The 19,208-nt window shown below is 37.8% G+C and overlaps 1 protein-coding gene and 1 long non-coding RNA gene across 8 annotated transcripts in view; one reads left to right on the forward strand and one right to left on the reverse strand.

Annotated features, from left to right (window-relative positions):
- LOC136279428 (uncharacterized) overlaps positions 1-15,779 on the reverse strand; it is a 47,460-nt gene extending 31,681 nt beyond the window's left edge. For 4 of the 6 annotated variants that reach the window (XR_010716855.1, XR_010716857.1, XR_010716853.1 and 1 more), the window contains exon 1: positions 15,638-15,779. This is a non-coding gene — a long non-coding RNA (uncharacterized lncRNA). Of the gene's footprint in view, positions 1-782; positions 1,140-13,180; positions 13,322-15,637 lie in introns of those variants that run through there. The other 2 variants (XR_010716856.1, XR_010716854.1) reach the window with 2 other exon arrangements.
- LOC131794172 (uncharacterized) lies at positions 4,274-11,534 on the forward strand. 2 transcript variants are annotated; one of them, XM_066163131.1, is made up of 10 exons: positions 4,274-4,527; positions 4,815-5,603; positions 5,875-5,987; positions 6,384-6,429; positions 7,049-7,117; positions 7,220-7,335; positions 7,474-7,510; positions 7,813-7,922; positions 9,697-9,748; positions 10,189-11,534. In XM_066163131.1, exons 2-10 carry the CDS (start codon positions 5,562-5,564, stop codon positions 10,195-10,197), a joined length of 594 nt encoding a protein of 197 aa, XP_066019228.1. In that variant the 5' UTR covers positions 4,274-4,527; positions 4,815-5,561; the 3' UTR covers positions 10,198-11,534. The 2 variants fall into 2 exon arrangements, with proteins under 2 accessions (XP_066019228.1, XP_066019227.1); XM_066163130.1 differs by having other exon boundaries at positions 4,274-5,603.
- Positions 15,780-19,208: the final 3,429 nt, after the last annotated feature.

Consider the following 19,208-nt stretch of genomic DNA (forward strand, 5'->3'; position numbering starts at 1 on the left):
GTTTTCCACGAGCCTCGGTATTCTTTCCTGTGATTTTTAAGTCATCATCCATTCATTGTAAGTATAAATAAACCATATGCACGAGGCTCGATACCAAAGGGTTTCCTTGTTTCTTGTCAGCATTGGTTAAAACCTTTCTCGATCGCACGATAATAGAACTAACTTGATGGAACATCCACGAGGTCTTTCTTTCCACAAATTAAAAGCAAAAGCAAAGGAGGAGAGCATTATTCAAAATTGCACGAGAGTAAAATAAGACGGGAAAAAACGTGGCGAATGTTTCAGTTTCGACACTGCCCTACATTGAAATTATTGACGTGTCCCCTCTACAGCGACGATAGAGCAAGAACAAGAAAATTTTCAAATGATAATTTTGTTGACTCTTAGTCGCCTGCATGCAGTGAAAAAAAACCCTGAGTAAGGATAGCGTACTTCACAAACGAAAGGGAAATTCAAGAAAAATTAAACGTTTTATAAGCCAGGATTTCTGAAGTTAAATGTCTTATCAACCAAGGAGTGAAAGTTGAAATTAAAAGGTCTATCAATATTTTGCTGGTCGACGACAATTGCCAAGTTATGTTCTCAAGCAAAGACATAAATTCAGTAAACAGTACATGCCTCTACATAACAGTTGACCAGAATAGCTAAAAGTTCGTGTTGAAGGCCATCGTCGCAAATAATGGCTTGCAACACCCATATAAGCATCGCATGTTAAGGTGAAAATAGTTTGGTCTATTAGAGGAAAATGACACCCATATAAACAATAAGTGTAAGCTTCTTGCCTGATAAATGAGTCCTTTCGTTCACACTTTTGTTTTTAACTTGAAATTTCACTGCTCCAAATATCACATGGGATTAAGCTGAGCTTGCAAAACCACGTTATTCTGCTCTAAACGTACACCACAAGAACAGTAATAGAATGGGAAGCAGGTGGTTTTTCAGAAAGGGGCTGAATTAATACGGATGTCCGCTGAGTTAAACATGGTCAATTCAAAACCGCCGCTCAAGAAAACTTACAATGCCTTACTCATTCACAGAGACCCAAATGACAGAGCATATCAACAATGTAAGTGAGTCAGCGGTTTCTGGTAACGGAAGAAAAAAACGGCGGTCTGAGACTGCATGTGGCCACTGATATAGCACGATATTAACAGAATTGAACACAAATATAGGTTACCGCCAGAAGATAGGGTTACTGAAGATTTGTATCCAAACACAAAACGGACAACCTGCCGCATCCCATACATTTATGAGTACCCCGCTCCACAAGAGAAAGATGATTCGAGAATATAGTGACTAATTGACATTTAATCAATAATCAAATGGTAAGTTATAATTTTATTATGATGATAACATTAGAAATTTTAATAAGAATTTATAGGGGCTAACTCAGAAGCCCCACGGTTCCGCTAGCCTGTAGGGGCCCATAATGATTTAACTGTGCCTCTTTTAATTTTGCCTGTCAATTATAAATATTTTTCTTATTTCATTGCCTTTCAGTTTTTGTGAGACTTTTGTTTCATACAATACGGCATTCTGCAGTTTATGATATTCTGTCATTCCGCGCTTTAGGATACTCCGCAATTACGTGTTCAAGAATATTCCGCCATTCTACCGTTTCGTCATTCCACTGTTCCATCATTACATCAAATCGGGACTTAGGTATCGTACTTCGTATCTTAGTCGCTTCGCAAACTAAGCGGCTCTTTTGCGCTCTCTCGTCGATTAAATTTTTTTTTCCTGTTCCAATTACCATACGCGTCGGCGAGGCGCCAACGCGGACTATTTTGAAACGTTTGTCATCTTTTGAAGTGTCACGACAAGAACTGAGAAAATTACCTCTTCGGATCAAACAGTAAATACTCTTTGATGACCTTGGATAATAAGCTCCCTCGTGCGAACCTGTCAAACGAGTTTCCCACTGAAGCGTAAGAACAGCACAGTACATGTCGTGCAAAAGGGGACATCAGATTAAACAAACCCAGTTTGTATCGAACATACGTGAACGAAAGGGCTTAGAAATTTTTCTTTGTTCAAAAAAGTAAGAGGATTAGTCATATCAAAACGATATTGAGGTAAAAAAAGTAGCTGGGCTCACCCGGCAATGGGGAAGTGGGCCTATCTTGACTGCAACAAAGCTGGCAGTATCAAGTAGGAAAGGTGCAACAATATTTTTTGGTTTATTTTTTTCCTTGTTTAGTATAGCTTTTTTGGGTTGTTATCTGGTTTGTTTTTCTTTGCAGTGATGGAAAGCATAGAAAAAGATGCGACTAAAACTTGTGACACAAGGGCGAAATACAGACGGGAAAATGAGGTACCGAAAATGTCACTCAAGTCATGACATGGTTACCTCTCATATTACGCTACACACAAAAGCAAAAAAAAAATGTTTGCGAACGATGAGAATTACAACATTAAGTTATAACAATTGCATGTAGTAACTTGCATAATGACTAGATAGACCAATTTACTAACAAAAAGGAAATGTGAGTTAGGTTTCCAAAAATGAAATTTCATATGTGCCAAGAAAAAAAAATTACATGCAATGATCCCAACATGTTTTCTTGTTGGTGACAACTGCGAGGCCATACTTTCTTAGAACAAGCATTTTCGAATACTTCAGATTTCGAGTAGATTCTATTTTAAGGTAACCCGTAAATGTTCCCCCATGTTAAGACTGAAACATAAAAAGAAAGAAACGGCAAAATTCCATTTTTTAATGATCGCTTGCTTCGCATGAGCTCAAATCGGCTAGAGAGTACATTTTTCTTCACAATCTATCCGGAAAATGAAACTAATGCAAACGAGAGAATTCCTGAAGACCCCTTCTTCATTATACAGTAAATCTATTAAGGCCTTCGTTTCACTATGAAATTCCAAAGTTAAAACATCAAATTGAATAAAGCCGATAAAGCAACACCTCAATATTCTACAACAACCACAGAAAAGAGCAACAGCACGGCTTGGCGAAACATTATCATACCGTATAACTTATGTAAATCACCACTAAGTAACGACGGCAAATAATATCCTACTTGTCAAAGTTAAACACTCTTACGGGGTTATGAGAAAACGCGACTGCCCATATACTGCCCCTGAAAAGATACTCAATTTCTGACTAAGGCTCAAGGAATTTCATGGACCCAAATAATTCAATTTGTTACCAATTTACGGCCGAAAAGAATCCAAGGCATGGTACTTCCACTCGCTGTCCGCTACAGAAATATTTTCGGATTTAATGAAAAATACGGACTCTGTAAATACTTACAATTTTTTACGTCGCGCCTGGTTTTATTCGGACATGGTTCAAAAGATAAAAGAGCAACCACATAACGCCGACTACATAGCGAACCATCTTTTTAAGATCTGTTTTTTTCCCTCCACAATTTATGCGGAAAAATAAGATTTTACTAAAAATAGCGGATAACTTCAGTTTCGAAACTCAAAAACCCTTTCGAGTTCAAGTCTGTATGAGTTCTTAATTATCCTATTCGGTCCACTGTATACTTAGCCGATCAAGTTGCATCATTTGTAGTTCACTACCCAGGTGAAATTGTAAGAAATTAAGTTTTCGTGTATCCGCGCTGAATAAGTCGTCTTCCAAGTTGCGTCAAGAAAGGGACACCACCTTTTAAAGGTTATTCAGTACATCCTGTGTCAGAAAGATTCATCCTGAGAGATTTTACAATCTTCACAAGCTTTTGTATTTTGTGGGTTAAAACTTTAAAACTTTCACCACTGGGTTTCAAAATCTTTACTCTCTAATTTTATAATACAGAATTTTTGGGTTGATCTGCCCTTTAGACTTTCACCACCAGTGATTTCATACTTTAAAGCTATAGTGCTATGAAAGGATTGGAAAAAAAGTATGAGGTGATACAGCCTTTTTTTCCAAGGGAAAGACCCAGCCTTTCCGCTTCATCGCCCTTCTAAAATAAATCAGGCCCAGAGTAAATCAAGAACTCGAGCCAAGCCCCAAGCGAGAATGCAGCCCGTGGGCAATCTGTGACCATGAACTGACCATAAAGAAAAAACAAATGCCAATCAAATAGCATCAACCAAATGGCATTTCAAAGATTGAATACGCCAGAATCACGCGAGAGATTAATTAAATTATTACAATACTGAAAACGCCAATCACAAAATCAACCAAGGGTTTCAAATGAACTGACCATACAGGCAAAACAAATGCCAATCATCTGCTGTGAAGATAAATTCACAAATAGCATTTCAAAGGTCATGCTTTTGAAAGCTTCACTACCTAAGGATTGAAGACGCCAGAGTCACGCAAAAGATTAATTAAATTATGATAATACTGAAAACGCCAATCACAAAATCAACCAAGAGTTTCAAGCTTAATAAAGTCAAAAGAATGCATTTCCACAGCGACGCAAAGCTGTTACGTTTGCCTTATCTTCATCAGAAGCTGTTATCCTAAAAGATGCTAACAGATCAAACATCATCGTGTTGCATCATCTCAACGGATAAAGCTCGTGTTGTTGCATCATCTCAATGTATACCTAAAAGGTAACATGGTTCCGTGCACCCCACCACTCACGTCGAAAAAATAATTGGCTGAATCTCGTCAGTACACTGAGTTTGAATATAATTAAACACCTTATAGGCTGCGCGTTTGACAGAAATTTGACAGGCATACCAAAAGAAGTGAACAGACAAAAGCGAGCGGCTCCATCGGAATTTCTTTCTCTGATCACAACTGACAGCTGAGGTCGTAATACAATCCTTCAAAACATCCTGCGTCACATAGTGATTGCAGAATTCAACAATATTAAGCATATCACATTTCTCTTCAGAGTCCTCAAATATAAACTGCTGGCGGACTCACACATGACTGTCTGACAAAGAAATAGATGGCTTCACGGTTTCTCCAAGGAAAAATCAAGGATGTAGAAAGAACCAGTGATTACACGCATTCCGCTGTAAAGTCTTAGCTTAGAGAACTACCGCAGGGGAAAAAAACAGATCATTACAACCGAAGGAACAAAGAAGAGAAGACTAACCAGGACAGAGTTTTCTACATATTATCAGTGGATTCAGCGCACCATCAGATTTTTCAAGATGTTACCTTCAACTCACAACAAGAATAAAAAACGAAAACGTTTGGGTACGAACAGAAAAGTTATTGAGGAAATGAGTAACGAACGCTTTCTATTGGAACATGACCCAGCAGTTTGCCACGATAGATCGACGAACAGAGGCAAACCATACCCCTCCCCTAACCCGTTCTCACCCTACACGTGACGTTTGTTAAAATGGTCTATTGACGTCATATCAACAGTTGTGCTAAACTGCCATGACAGAACTAGCGCTGTCCAAGGGACCATCCTTGAACGACAGTTTCAGAGATTTCGGAAAAACAAGAGGAAGAGGCTTTTTTAAGTTCTTTAGTTGAAAGTGGTCTAGAATACGGAGTGCAGGTACAAGAAAAGTATTACCAAGCGATCAACTTAACTCGATAACAAACTCATCGAACCACTTGTTTTAACAGCCTTGTCTACACGTAAACAATATTTTTCCGAATTGTATTGAGTTGAGAAGATATGGCCACCTCACAGCGAACCTGGCAACCAGAGAACCAAGAGGTGAGAGTGACGAGACAGTAAAAAATAGCACGAACTATTCGTTCACCTTTAATTTTCGTTTACCGACAGCGAAAATTGTGAGCGATCGAGTGCTATTAAATTCACACCATTACTGACATGAGTATTACGTAGTTCCCCTCTAAATATTGTTTCATTCAGTTGTTTTTTAAAAGTCCAAAAGACATAGACATGTTTAAAAAATTATGATATCTGTATAATTCCTCAATACTGCACGTTGCTAATTGTAATTTTTGTCCAATTTTGCAACCAGCCAAATCACGGAAACACCAGGGTTCTGCGCTATTCACTATGCAAATTAATCAGTGCAATAGTAAGCCACCTGAATCTGACTTCCGAACAACGAATGGAATCTCTCACAACAAGGTAAGGTCAGGAAATTTATATATTTACGTATAACATATCTTCAGCTTTTACACGTGTTTACTCACACCGGAAACAACACCGTTAAAAACAAATGATGACATTTTAACTTAATAACATAGAAAATACTAACGGAACTAATGACACATCTATTATTGCATTATAAAGGAAATCGCTCGCAAATGATACCTTTGTGTCGTGACAGCGTATAGCTGTGTGTGTTGTTGTTGAAATACCGGCACTTAAGTTAAAATTATTTCAAAATCATAAGTATTATAGTTTAATGTTTTATCAGTGTGGTGTTCTAAAATATGCCTGAAGTAGCCTAACGTTGGTAGAAACTTTTCTAAGTACCTCTAAGGGGTGTGTAACCAATATTTCTGGTACTCTCTTTGTCAGACAACCAACGGAGGAAAGTAAGCAATTATGGAAAACTCTGAATTGGGTATGTAAATGTTGTGTTTGTTTTGATATGTTACGTGCAGAAGACACACTGTTATTTAGGCAGAAGATAAGTTACAGATGTCCATCACTTCGAAAAAGAAGTGAAGTATTAGGAAAGATAACACGCACAAGCAGGTATAATGAATTTGACAAATAACCAGTCTTACTCTTAACCATTGCTCAAAGAATTACGAATCAGTTGTTCCAAAGGATAATCAGTATCCTTATTTAAATCCAGTATGGTATGGGGAGCTATCTCCGAGGTAAAATTCATTTTGAAAACGGGCGAGAGCATCCATCAAAAGTAATCGCACATTCATTTCCAGGTATTCATGGGCACGAGACAGTTCATTGTACAGCCGGTTTGTAATACTTTTATATTAAGTGCAGCACGCTAGGTTCAATTTGGAGGGAGGCCTTTGCTTCATCAAAACTATATCTATAAGCTTATCCCTTGCGCTAATAAGCCTCTTGTTACTCAGGGATTTTCAAGCCCAAACCTCACAAAAATGTAACTGAAAGAGCCATTTCCATACTACGAAATGTATGCTTGTTCGATGGCCTAGTAAAGCCAGACAATGAGCCTGGTTATAATAACAAAAAACCCCCTTCTTTGACAGGAATACCCAGGAGGAGCAGAATACACGTGTATTACAAGAGCCCTTGAAAAGCAAAAAGAGCTACTTCAGGTAGGTATTATAACAAATAGCTAGAGATAACATCAAATTCTGAAACAAACTTCAGAAAAAAAAATTCACTGTATTGAAACATTTCTTTCCTTTTCTCTGCAGCATATGTATCGTCAGGGAGAAGACACCTCTCAGAAAGAACTTCTAGTACAGCTTTTACGAAAGATCTGGAAATATATCCAGTTGTCAAAATTTACGAGGATGGGGTTATCTTCCAGGTAAATTCTTTTAATTCATTTTCATGGAAACAATTTAAACATGTTTAATAATATAATCCAGTCATTATTTCGTCAAATTCCGTGGACGTTATTATGCGAAGTGGTGAACATTCTATTTGACTTTTTATTTTCAATCAGTTTGCATCATCAAGACGAATGGAAACTATTTGTTTTGGTAAGAACAATCAAATATTATACACAATGTATACGTACCAGGAACAGATCAACTTAAATTTTTCCCCATTCATGAATATTTGTTGCTGCTTCATTAGTCACACACTAATAGGCAGAACTGAATAAATCCTCAAAACAGTAGTCTATTTACCAACAATTCACTGTCAAATTAATACAACCACGTAAGTCTCATGATGCAGACGGCTGATACTACAATTAATTAACAACCGTTGTCTTAAAAGGAATCACGATCAAATAAATTCAAAAGCTGATCTCGAACCATTCAATTTATATTACCTGTAGCCAAACAAAGGGGATGAGAGTGATACCTTCCAGCAACAAGTCGAGAAGTTGTTATCCTTCTTAAAGAACGAAATGGCTGAATATGACACACGGGTCTTGGACCATTCAAGGTAATTTATTGAGTCTCTTTATCATTGACTGAGAAGATCAGATTCTTCTTAGAATAATGTTATATCGACAATATCAACCGCATCTTGCATGTAGGAGCCTTCATCTGCCATAAAAATGTTCCTTGTGGCTGAAAACTTCCACACCTCAGACCACCATAAGCCCTCTGGAGTTTTTGATAATTGCCATCCCTAAGAAAGCCTGCATTTGATAACATTGTTTGAGAATTCAGACCGCCCTTGAGGAACTGTGATAGACAATAACAAAAGTATGTGGTTGTGGAATGGGAAGGTAAGCAGCACTAGGCAGGACTAGAGGCAAATATTGCCCACACAGTCAGGCCCCAAAAGATCTGGGTGAACAATTTGGGTCACTAAGCAACACCAAGCCTGTTGATATCTTAATTGTGAGAACATTTAAAGCTTACTTGATCCACTGAGGGTCTCCCAAGCAGCCTTACACATAATTTAGCGAGAGCTCCACGACCATACTCCACCTACACAAATACAGGCCAGATTTATTGGTTGAAACTGACTTGAAACTTGTGGTTGAGGATAGATAACTTTCTGCTCTGAAGACTCGCATTGTAAGAGTGGGAAGCCTTGTTTATTTTTTATTCAAACCAATACCATCCGCAGTGGCTATCAACGGGGAAAAAGTGGTTTTAAGAAGAAAACATGATAATGTGCTTGGAACTTAGCTGCCACCTTTCTAATTTTGTGACCTTCCCGAACACATCTCCTTTAGGTATCTCAAGGTGGTAGGTTCAAGGGCTGAGGATGCAGCCCTGTCATTACTGATTCCTTTGCCCTCCAGTTGTCATGCTCACCCATACAAGAAGCTATGGAAAAACCTTGCCATCAACTCTCATTCATGCCTTCCGCTTTAGTTGGCAAATGCAAAGAGTAAATTAATCCACGCCTAAATCGTAAAAATTGCTAAAATGATAGACAAGCAGAACAGGAAGCAGATCTGATTGTAGTGTATTACAATGGCCTTGTCAACTACAATGTCAATGACAATTACACACAACTATTATTAATGTAAGCTCATTAATCAAGAATTTGCGCAAGGACATAATCATACTCCCAATAGAGACATCCTTACTCTGTTAGGAGGTCCAAGATAGTGCGAATGTAGGTTGCTACGTTGTTTTTCACAATCAAGAAGAAGCACTCAAGTGGCTGCCTAAAACTAGATATACTGGGGGCTTCTTTCAAAAAGAAATTTACTAGCCGCTCCCTTTAGTGCTAATCGGATAACTCCGTCCCAACGCTCAAATGGCTCTCATCATTTGTAATAAGAGTTTCTGGAAGATTTGCAGTTAGGAAAATGCCATGTCCGTATCGAAATACTTTTTCAAAAACTGCCTCTACTTTTCTATATGGGAAGAATCACTCCGTCAAAAAGTTGGTTTGGGGGTATCGGGTGGGTCGATTCCATAACGACAGCACTTTGCTGTTAACTTTTTCTTAACAGCTAATATACTTCTTACCCACAAAGTTGTTCTTCTCAAGAGACTAGCATCACAGCGAGATACTTTAGTCGAAAGCCATTTCAAATAAGCACACGTTGATTGAAAGTTGTCTCAAAAGTTCATCTTGATAAAGCATCATTTCCTTTCTTGGCAGGGGTCTTTCCTATGGTTTATTGAATTCTAGCACATAGGCAAAGAATGTAAAGTTCGTTCTGTGAGCCTTAACTCAGGATAAGTTTTTGACCATCACGGTATTTGCAATTCAACAACTCTTTTCCACCATATCTTTATACCCACAGAAATAATGAGGAAAGCCTACTTCAAGAGTTTAACTCGTCTTACACACATCAGGTTTGTCCGTTTTTCATGATTAAATGCATGAGCACACAGCTTTCTTTGAGATTTTCACCAGTGTCAATGAAACTGAATGCTGCAGTACTATCAACAATAAATGGGAAAACATAACTAATCTAGATTTCTGCTGCATCTTCTTTGAACACCTCTTACCAGAAGAATTGACCTGCTTTGTTATAATGACAGCAGTGACAATGACGAGCACATATCAAAGAAATAAATCAATACCTGCAGGTTAAAAGAACAATTTAACATTTTTTATAAATAATAGTTGTTATATTTTATATTCATAAGGCAAGCAGACTTTATTTGCCAGTGAGAGCTTCACCAGTCTTAAAATAAGGGAATGAAACGTGGAGCTAAAAAAAGTTTACTAGGATGATGAAGACAACCCTTTACTTTCACGTATCAAAAGAAGGTTCTTGTTTTCTCCACAGGAATTGTAAAAGAACTCCACAAGACCTAAGAAAGAACACCACAGTTTCTTTTTGAAGAATTCAGATGTCCTAAAGGTTTATGAGATAAATCTTACTCTAGACTAACTTCTTTGCCACAAGCAGATCACTTCACTTTCACTACCTCAAACCATTTCGTGGGGCAGACTCTGCAAAGCCATTTATGTATTCGGGTAAAAGAGATCTTTTAAACTCGGATGTATGTATATTTATATCATAATACAGGTTTAATCTATCTCTTCTTTACTGAACTGTTGGTATTTATCATACAGACACAATTCAAAATCTCGAGGTAATTTTAGGTATTATGTTAGAATTCATTTCCTCAGAAATTTATAGTCTATAGCCATCTCGAGTGGGAAAACTTGATTATCTCAGTATCCCACAACCCCCCTCCGCCTCTTACCCTTGACTCTTCCCCCCTGGCCAGGCTTACAAAGGCACAACTTTAATTTCAGCATTTTACTCTTGGGTGACCCTCAAATTGGGGAAAAATTTCCCAGTATCATTTGTCACATATCATCGGTCGAAAGGAAGAATTCACAAAACTAGAAATCTATTCAGTTGACAGAAAACATGCCTTTGACTTGCTGGCTGTCACAAAATATATTATTCGCATTTTCATATTCTAAAAGTCTGCTGTACTTATATATAGATACATAAATTATTCTTTAGTTTTTAAACGTTATGCAAGGAAGTGTAAATATTCGGAGTATAAATGATATTTTTTCTGTAAGCTACTGCCTAGTTTCATACCAACATTTGTGTCTCGTTTGATATACCTGAGTCGAGAAGCAATTTGTCTTTAAAGGTTGCTTGTTTCAAATATAATCAAGTTGTTAGCTATCGTAGCCGTTTTGGTAGTAAGTGATTCAGAGCTTCCTTACTCGGTTAAAATTTCTAGGAGCCGTCATATATAGATTTTAAGCTACATTTAAAAATACTATAAGTCCATTTTAAAAGGCTGAGAACCAATAACACCTTTTCTATGAAAAGATAGCTAGTTGAGACGCTTTGAAAAACCTTAAACATATTTTGCCTCGTCTACGGAAAAAGAATATACATATCATCTGTTGAAAATTGACCTTAATTTTTGTAAAATTGTTCTTTCATATAAAGCTACATTTCCTATATAAATGATGGCGAAGGTCCATTTTGTAATTATTAGATAATTTCTGACGACATTTTTGTCTTACTCGAGAGCGTGCTTCCTTGGAGCTGCATTATTTGCAGAAGCATGTAACGTAAGGATAACCCAAAAATTTGTTAAAAAAACTATTGAAATTAAGTATTAAATAAAATATCGTGATGCCATCTGGAAAAAATAAGTGCCCTCATGGTCATGTTAATCAAAGCATCCTCCCCCCTTCACTGAGAGTGATCTCCTAAATTTAACACAATAAAACCTTTACAATTATAATAACACAGCACTAAAGGGGAATTATGCATCAAGCAAGGTCGATAATGTAATGTGATGGAGGATTTAAACGCTTGGGATCACTTGCAGAGCAAACTGACAAACTTGCCAATGAAAAATGAACGTTTCTTCATGTCATGTCGCGTTTTATGCCCGAGACACTTACACATTCGGGTGCCCCTGGGGGCGTGTGCCGTGTCAACCAGGTAGAGCCACCCAATACCGACCCACTTCTCATCGCGGGAAAGAGAGAAAACACAACAACACAGAAAGATCCCAACGCATCCCTAAAATCTGGTCTGCCACAACAAATGATCAAAAGAACAACAAGCTTGTTACACTGGGTACAATGTCGAACCAGAATCAGCCTAGTTTATGTACAATGTCATTTAAAAAGTTAATAACTCCCTTTTCATCATCACTTTGGACACATTAGCCACAATTTTGTGCATGGAAGTAATCTTGGTGTGTTAAACGCATTTCTAAGCGAAGCATTTGATCAGTTACATGACCTTCGTGAGATTCTATTGTTGTCATTGGCGCTTTTCAGCCCCAGCGGTTGCCCCACTAAAAGATCGTATAGTTTCCGCTGAAAGCAACATATTAAATCTGGAAAACCAACCAATTTTAATACTTTTTTCTGTAATCAAGTGGACGCCCGTGGTTTACGATGCGATATAACGCGAAAGCCGTTTAATTCGACGTTGTCAAAGGGAAAAAAAATCACAACTTATCTACAAGGAAAGATTTTACTGTGTCATATCCCTCTACACTTGCAGATCAGAGAAATTGAATAAAATTTCTTCTTTCCGCAATTTTTTCCAAACCGAGAAGATTTTGAAACAAGCTGATGTGTCGTTTGAAGAAAACCAAATGCCTCCATTTATCAAAAATCCACAGAGTGAGAAAGAATTCAAAATCACATCCCTCGGGGTCAAAGAATCAAATCAAACATGTTTCAGCTATCTGCACGAGCATTCTAATGACTAAGAGTATTCTTTAACGTACACCCGGTTAGTGAGTGTAAAACTGAGAGCAAACAAAATCTTTATTTACTATCTTAGCACAAGTGTTTCTCAATTCAAAAACATATGAGAGTGCAGAAAAGGTGAACAGCTTTCCTTTTTTGCGTGTGTTGTATCGAACCTGTTGAAAGGGTTGTGATATCATCACATTCCCTAAATCACGGAAAACAAAGCAGATACCAATACTTTCTGACTCGGCAAAATGTACAAGAAAAGGATCTTCAAGTCATTGCATTAAAATGCTTGTTTGCGTTACACATCACCGCGCAAAAATGCTATTAATTTCCTACAGGAAACAGTGGTACAACACCACCACGGTGGCGATAGTGCCTTAATTCTAAATATAAATTAAAACTAATTTTTGTAGGAAACCGAGCGACTATTCACATCTACTATTCTTGAGTTATTCTGAAAGGAATGACTAGATGGATATTGAGGCTCACGCATATATAAACTTTCAATGCTAATTCATCGAGTAAAGACTAATCACGACTCTTTGCCTTATAAATATATACATTTGAATGATACTTGCCGACTTCTAATTTACAGTTCCCTTGGACAACCACCGGTCACTGTTACCACAATACAAGACGACGCACATGAGTTCACCAGCTTGTTATCTTGCTCGGTTGTATCCAACGGTGAACTTCATGCACATAGAAATGCCCTAATTATGTAAATAACTAGATAGCATATCACAAATTCCCAACCCCTCTCCTAACCCAACATTAACCTTAACTTGTCGCCAATTGACTGTTGTTGAGTTAGGGGAGGGGTAGGTGGGCAGTTGCCCGGATATTGATATTGATCCATAAAATGTACGTTACTCTCTGACCTACATGTAGCTTTAACATTTCAAGTAACAATTTCAGTGTTCACTTCTAGATGTTGCTTCATTTGTAGGAGGTCATCAAAAAAAATTTCATTCCGACTATCAAATGAGGTTAAGGGGTCCCAGTCGGTAACTCCTTTCAAGCAAACCAAGAGATATATTCATTCAATGACACCACGTGAAGAAGTAGCCAACGAGTTACCTAATCGAACTTCGTTCTGAGAAGAGGATTGGCGTAACGTAACGTTTTTGTTTTATTCATAACTTAATACCTTAAATTTAACGGCCTTGTGACAAGATTAAACCTGTAAAGTGACAAGATTAACCCTTTTGCCTTCACTATCCTCCTCCACCATCAACACCGTCATCACGAGGTCAATTTTAAAAATCTCTCCCACCAACGTTTGTAACAACATAAACTGTCTCTACTGCGCTCTGTGTAGACGAGAATATGCAGCATGAGAAAGTACTATAGAAGCCTCCTTTTTTTTTAGCGCCTTCGCACCCGTTATCGTCTATACAGTATTTACATCGCCTTTGGGCTCTCACAGGAAATGCATCTTTGTCCACGATAAAATAACCAGGTGGTTATTAATCACTGACTTTAGCTGGTGTTGACAAGGTGTTAAAATCAATTGACACCAAAAGAGAACCGGCAAAACTTAACCTAACTAGCCACAAAATGCAACTGGCAAAAAAAATTGTTTTGCAATTTACCCTCTTACAAAAGACGCCGTTTCCTGACCAAATCGAAAAACAATTCTATTCTTATCTCTACCTTAGAATGATCTTATCGTTTTATCGCCACAGCTGGCCGCACTATTAGGGCGGAAATCAAACAACCGACAAGCAAGAATGAAAATATTTTTCAACCAGCCATGAGGCTTTCTAGGAGACCAGTTGGTACGTGATAAGGCATCATCATTCAATCGTATCAATAAAGCTCGACTTGAGCATACCAGAAAGCTTGGTCTGACGTCTGCACATCGTGTACAAAGCTCATCATTGTTAGTTATGTATTTGTGGTGAACAATCATGCCAGGCTCCTTTGCATTCACAACGTGCTCACGAGACTCAAGCTTTCGTGACTTTCTAGTCACGCTCAAGATTTAAAACACCTGCAATGAGTCAACAATGACATGTGCTCTGACAATATCACTATGGCGTCAGAGAATACTTTTAAGTCCTTAATATTGCAATTGCTAATTCACAACCCACGTGGCTTAATCGGCTAACTAACCGACCTGTTCCTTGTAATCTTCCATTCTACGTAAGAGTTTAACCAGAGATGGGTGCTATATGCTTGGAGGCTTCCCTCCGTAAGAATATTTATTAAAAATATAAATATTAAAAATTCTCCCACACACGCTGCACTAGAAAAGGGCGTAGCACTTAAAATTGAAATAACTTACAATCATCTATCAAGAAATTTCAATATCCATCAAGAAGTTGATCTAGAATAGACCCAAACAATCGAAACAAAACATCCGCAATATCCTCCTTGTTACATTCTTTAACATTAGTAATCTGAGGCTTTCTAGGACTGTTTCGCTCAACATACCTAACTCGATGGCTCTCACGCCGTTGAAGGAACGTTTTAAGGTGTAATTAACGTTTTTCTTTTGATGCTGCACTAATGTACAAATAACAACATGTGCGGCTAGTTAGGACACTCCACCGAATGCTTTTAAGCAAACCTAAATAAAGTAGTCGTTCAGAAGAATTCCAAAGACCGCTTTATCTCTCCTCTTCACCTTCTTATCTCCGTATACGTTATTTCGCTCCAGCTCAAGATGAGGATTCACAAGCATCGAAAGAGCATAGGTAAGCCTGTGAACAGGCTACAATGAAAGTCAACTTTTTTGTCGAGCCAAAATTGAGTAGTCTTGAATTCTTTGTTAATTCTTGTAATCACTTTCGTCGAATGAATTACCGCATTAAACGGAATTGATGTTTGGATGTAAAAACCTTAATTACATGTTACAAACCATCAGACCTTAACTCTAGTCAACACGAAAAAAATACAACGTGGCGACATAACAGGGGGTATACCGTGCGTGGACTACAGCCTTTGCCCTGCGTACAATGCATTCGACAAACGAGAAGCTCGTGTTTAAAGAAAATAGCAGATTAACATCGAATATAAGTAATTCCTACCTTTCCTTGTTGCGGGAAAATATCCAAAATATACTTTCTTGTCGGTTCACTCTAATAAACCAGAAGATACTTGTCAAACCATCATATACAACATAAAAATGGAACGACTGGCATTGAAACTAGCCTACAAACACTATGGCTGATTTTTAATCGAATAGCACAATATGGTCGAAGGTCTAAAGCTGTATTGACGTAACGTCACATGACACGTTTCAGTTGTTCAAACATGAACCGGAAGATGATTTTTCCACTTTTGACAGTTCTAAAACAAAATTAAACAAAACTTCTGCCGCCTTCTTTCGCTGAGAAAGTAATGATGCATAGACGCATCATTTTCCTTAATGTGGATGTGGCAGATCTGGTGTGAAGCTGCATTCACATCGGCGCGTTTCGCTCCACAAGCGAACAGGAAAAAGGAAAACCTGTATGCACCTTCTCTTCACTGTTCTTTATACATTTCTTAAGGTGCTGACAAGGAGAATTTGTTGACCATTGTTGACCATTTTCTTTATTCTCATGACCTTAATGTGTGATTCAGGAGTGATGTTGTAGGAGAAATTAGATGCTGGTCTATCTTACGGTTTCAAGTGTAAATTCAAGCCTATCATTCAATATTTTTCGCCATCCTGTGAAGTTCAATCTGCGCCAAAATTCGACATCTTTGTTGGCAAAACATTTGGCCTTTCAAGTAGCCTTTCAACATGTATTTTTCCCGAGTATTCAGTCGGTGTGACAATCAGTATGTTGGAATGCAAAGACGGAGAGAAGGAGGGGGCTCCAGTTAAAGGCATGTGACACAAGTGCATTCTGGTTTAATGTGACAAATAGTAGTTTGCTATGTTGTTAGTGACGCAGTTTTTAGCCATGAGCCTCGCTATTACATGTAAGAAAATGATTGATAAAAGAAAGTAAAACCTGGGCCCTAAATATCATCCACAGCAAGAAGCAAAAATTCTAATACTTAGACAGCCCTGCAAAAATCCGTCGCTTTCGAATAAAGGGCATCAAAAGGACCAAATTAGTTTTAGAGCACCAATGTTAGAGCGGCAAGTGCATGAGCAAAATATGTTTACAATTACCGCCATCGAATAAAAAAAAAAGAGCGTGGTGGGCGGTGTCATAGACATCTTTCGCTTCTGTAAGCGGCGGGGTTATTTTGAGGGGCGGCCCTCCTTACCACTAAGACGATTGCCCAACATGAGCCGTTTTTTCTGGCTGAAAGAATGGTAGTAGGTGGGAACTTATTCACACCTAGTTCCAGAGACACTCCATAGTGACTTTTGTTGGCTTCTGTCAGTCCTGTTGCTATTTGGGTACAAGTTTTTTTTCTCAACCTTATTTTAAAAGGTTTTTTAAAAAAGAAAAGAGCATACAATAAAAGGATAACATTGTTACCCGTGCATTTTTGAAAAGTTTTAAATAAATGCTGCTCTCAAATTAGCACAGAAAATTCTTGTCGAAAACTAGAAAATTTGATAAACTTTGCAATACCATTTGGAGCTGACGCGCACTAAGACGACACAACTTACACAATTTTAATTCGAAATCGGCTCAACTCGTACCAAATACAGAGGTTTTGATTTCGTTCAATTCGCGAGTCAAAACTGCATCCCTATAAGTGGCAAGTTTCATACATTCCTAATCGGTAATTTCAATACCAGTTTTCCACAGAAAGTCGACAGTAATTCCGGGATTGTATTTGTTCTGCTTCACGGCGGTCTTAAATTGGAGTCAAAAAATTCAGCCCTTCTCTAAGCCAATCATATAGAAAACTTAAACCAATGACGACTGCGTCACGCGCGTTTTTTCGTGCTTTGGGCGGTTTGCTTGTTTTCACTGTGAGTTCTCGTTAGCTCCGTGTAATATTTTCCTTTGCTCTCATTGGCCCTTATAATTCCGTAGTTTTTAAACTGAGTGATTATTTTCAGAGAAATTGTTAGATGGAAGCATTGTCAGAGTGTAATAGGAGAATCCTCAAGAAACAATAGTAACGAGTAACAGGTGATGCTTGTTTAATGATTGGATCTGAATCATTATGATATTCTGAAATTTATTAAAATATTGAAATAAATTCATTTGAATGTTTTGTATCCAGACCACTGCAGGGATAACATGTCACATACTTTCACTGATTGACATCAGATCATACCCAAGGTACACTAAACTTTGGCATGGCTTTCTGTTACATGAACTGACTTCTTTCACTGAATTCTTATAATGTTCCACAAATAAACTTCATAGGACACTAAGCGTATCAAACAGGTCCACATATTACAATCACAAAGCATATCTAAACCTGATTTCTGCAAACAATAAATGCTGCACCAGAAAATTTAAAATCTCTTTAATGTTTTCTCTACAGGTCAAAAATAAAACAACACCAAATTTGTCCCTTAACTGCAATGCATCTATAGGCTGAAGATTCAACTGGTGTTTCCAAGAGTATTTACAGTTGTAATGAAAATAACTCGTGCATATACAGAATGGTCTGTATTGTAAGAATTTATGTCTACAACCAGTTCAGGGTAGCTGTTGGTTTTTGTGGATTAAACTCACCCTGACGTTGATAAAACCACTGAAAAGTTTTGTAATAATCCCTTATAACATGTTCTGAAAAAGTTTTTAAAATCACATTTGCATTTTGCACTTGCAAAGCTATCCCATCACTTGTAACATCATGCTCTGGTTATTTGAGCCTTTGAATATCACACTTTGCATCAGTTGTCGAAGTTAGGTGCTTACTTCACAGCCTTTCATGCGAAGGGTTTTTATTCGTAGAACTTTATTTACACCCTGACCCCTTCACTTAATAATGGTACTATCAATTCTTAGCACAATCGAGAAGAGAGCATTATAAGCTTCCCCTTGCATCCTGCTTGGTTCAAGGTAAAAAGTTTGGCATGAATGTTACTCAAGCTAAATAAATCATGTTGGTGAATGCAAATCTTTGCATTCACTTACTCAAGGGATATGACCCTTTGATTCAGTGAACAATTTTCCTGATGTTCCCTACATACGTTTTTCACCAAGCGGAGCAAAACATTACGAGCAAGTGAATTTAATATGTTTAAACAGCTCTAAATACAGAACAAAGAAAAAAAAATCAGAACATTAGAGAACCGAACATAGCAATTAGATAGGAGGGAAATGAGAGGTAGGCATGTGAGTTTTAGAACACATACAGCAAGAAAAAAGCCAGCATAACATGAATACCAAATATTAGGGACAATTTATTATACTGCACACAATCTAAATAAGAATTCCAAGGGAGCACATTTAGCAGACCAGGGTGTTCAAGCATCAAGGATCAGAGAATTATCTGGCTATTACGCATAATTTAATATTCAAGGTTACAAAAAATTTGCCCGTTGCTTTACCAATTCCCCTTGCAGACCTGTTTTGATAACAGAAGACGAACTTAATTTGACTAGCTGCGCCGTAAATCTCAACCAAATATCATTTACCGAGTCTTTCTAAAGACCCGTAATACTGATAAAATTGCGCAACGTAACGCTTTGTGATTCCTAGACCCTCGATAAACAAGTGAATACACAGGCTCACGGTCACATTT

This window comes from Pocillopora verrucosa, chromosome 3 (genome assembly GCF_036669915.1).
Source record: "Pocillopora verrucosa isolate sample1 chromosome 3, ASM3666991v2, whole genome shotgun sequence".
Lineage (NCBI taxonomy): Eukaryota > Metazoa > Cnidaria > Anthozoa > Scleractinia > Pocilloporidae > Pocillopora > Pocillopora verrucosa.

What these genes read in the sequence shown, in the direction of transcription:
- LOC131794172 (XM_066163130.1), top strand. Translation starts at nt 5,562, where the DNA reads ATGGCCACCTCACAGCGAACCTGGCAACCAGAGAACCAAGAG. An exon ending in TATGGAAAACTCTGAATTGG is followed by an intron (nt 6,430 to 7,048) that starts GTATGTAAATGT and finishes CTTCTTTGACAG; the next exon opens with GAATACCCAGGAGGAGCAGA. An exon ending in AGCAAAAAGAGCTACTTCAG is followed by an intron (nt 7,118 to 7,219) that starts GTAGGTATTATA and finishes TTTTCTCTGCAG; the next exon opens with CATATGTATCGTCAGGGAGA.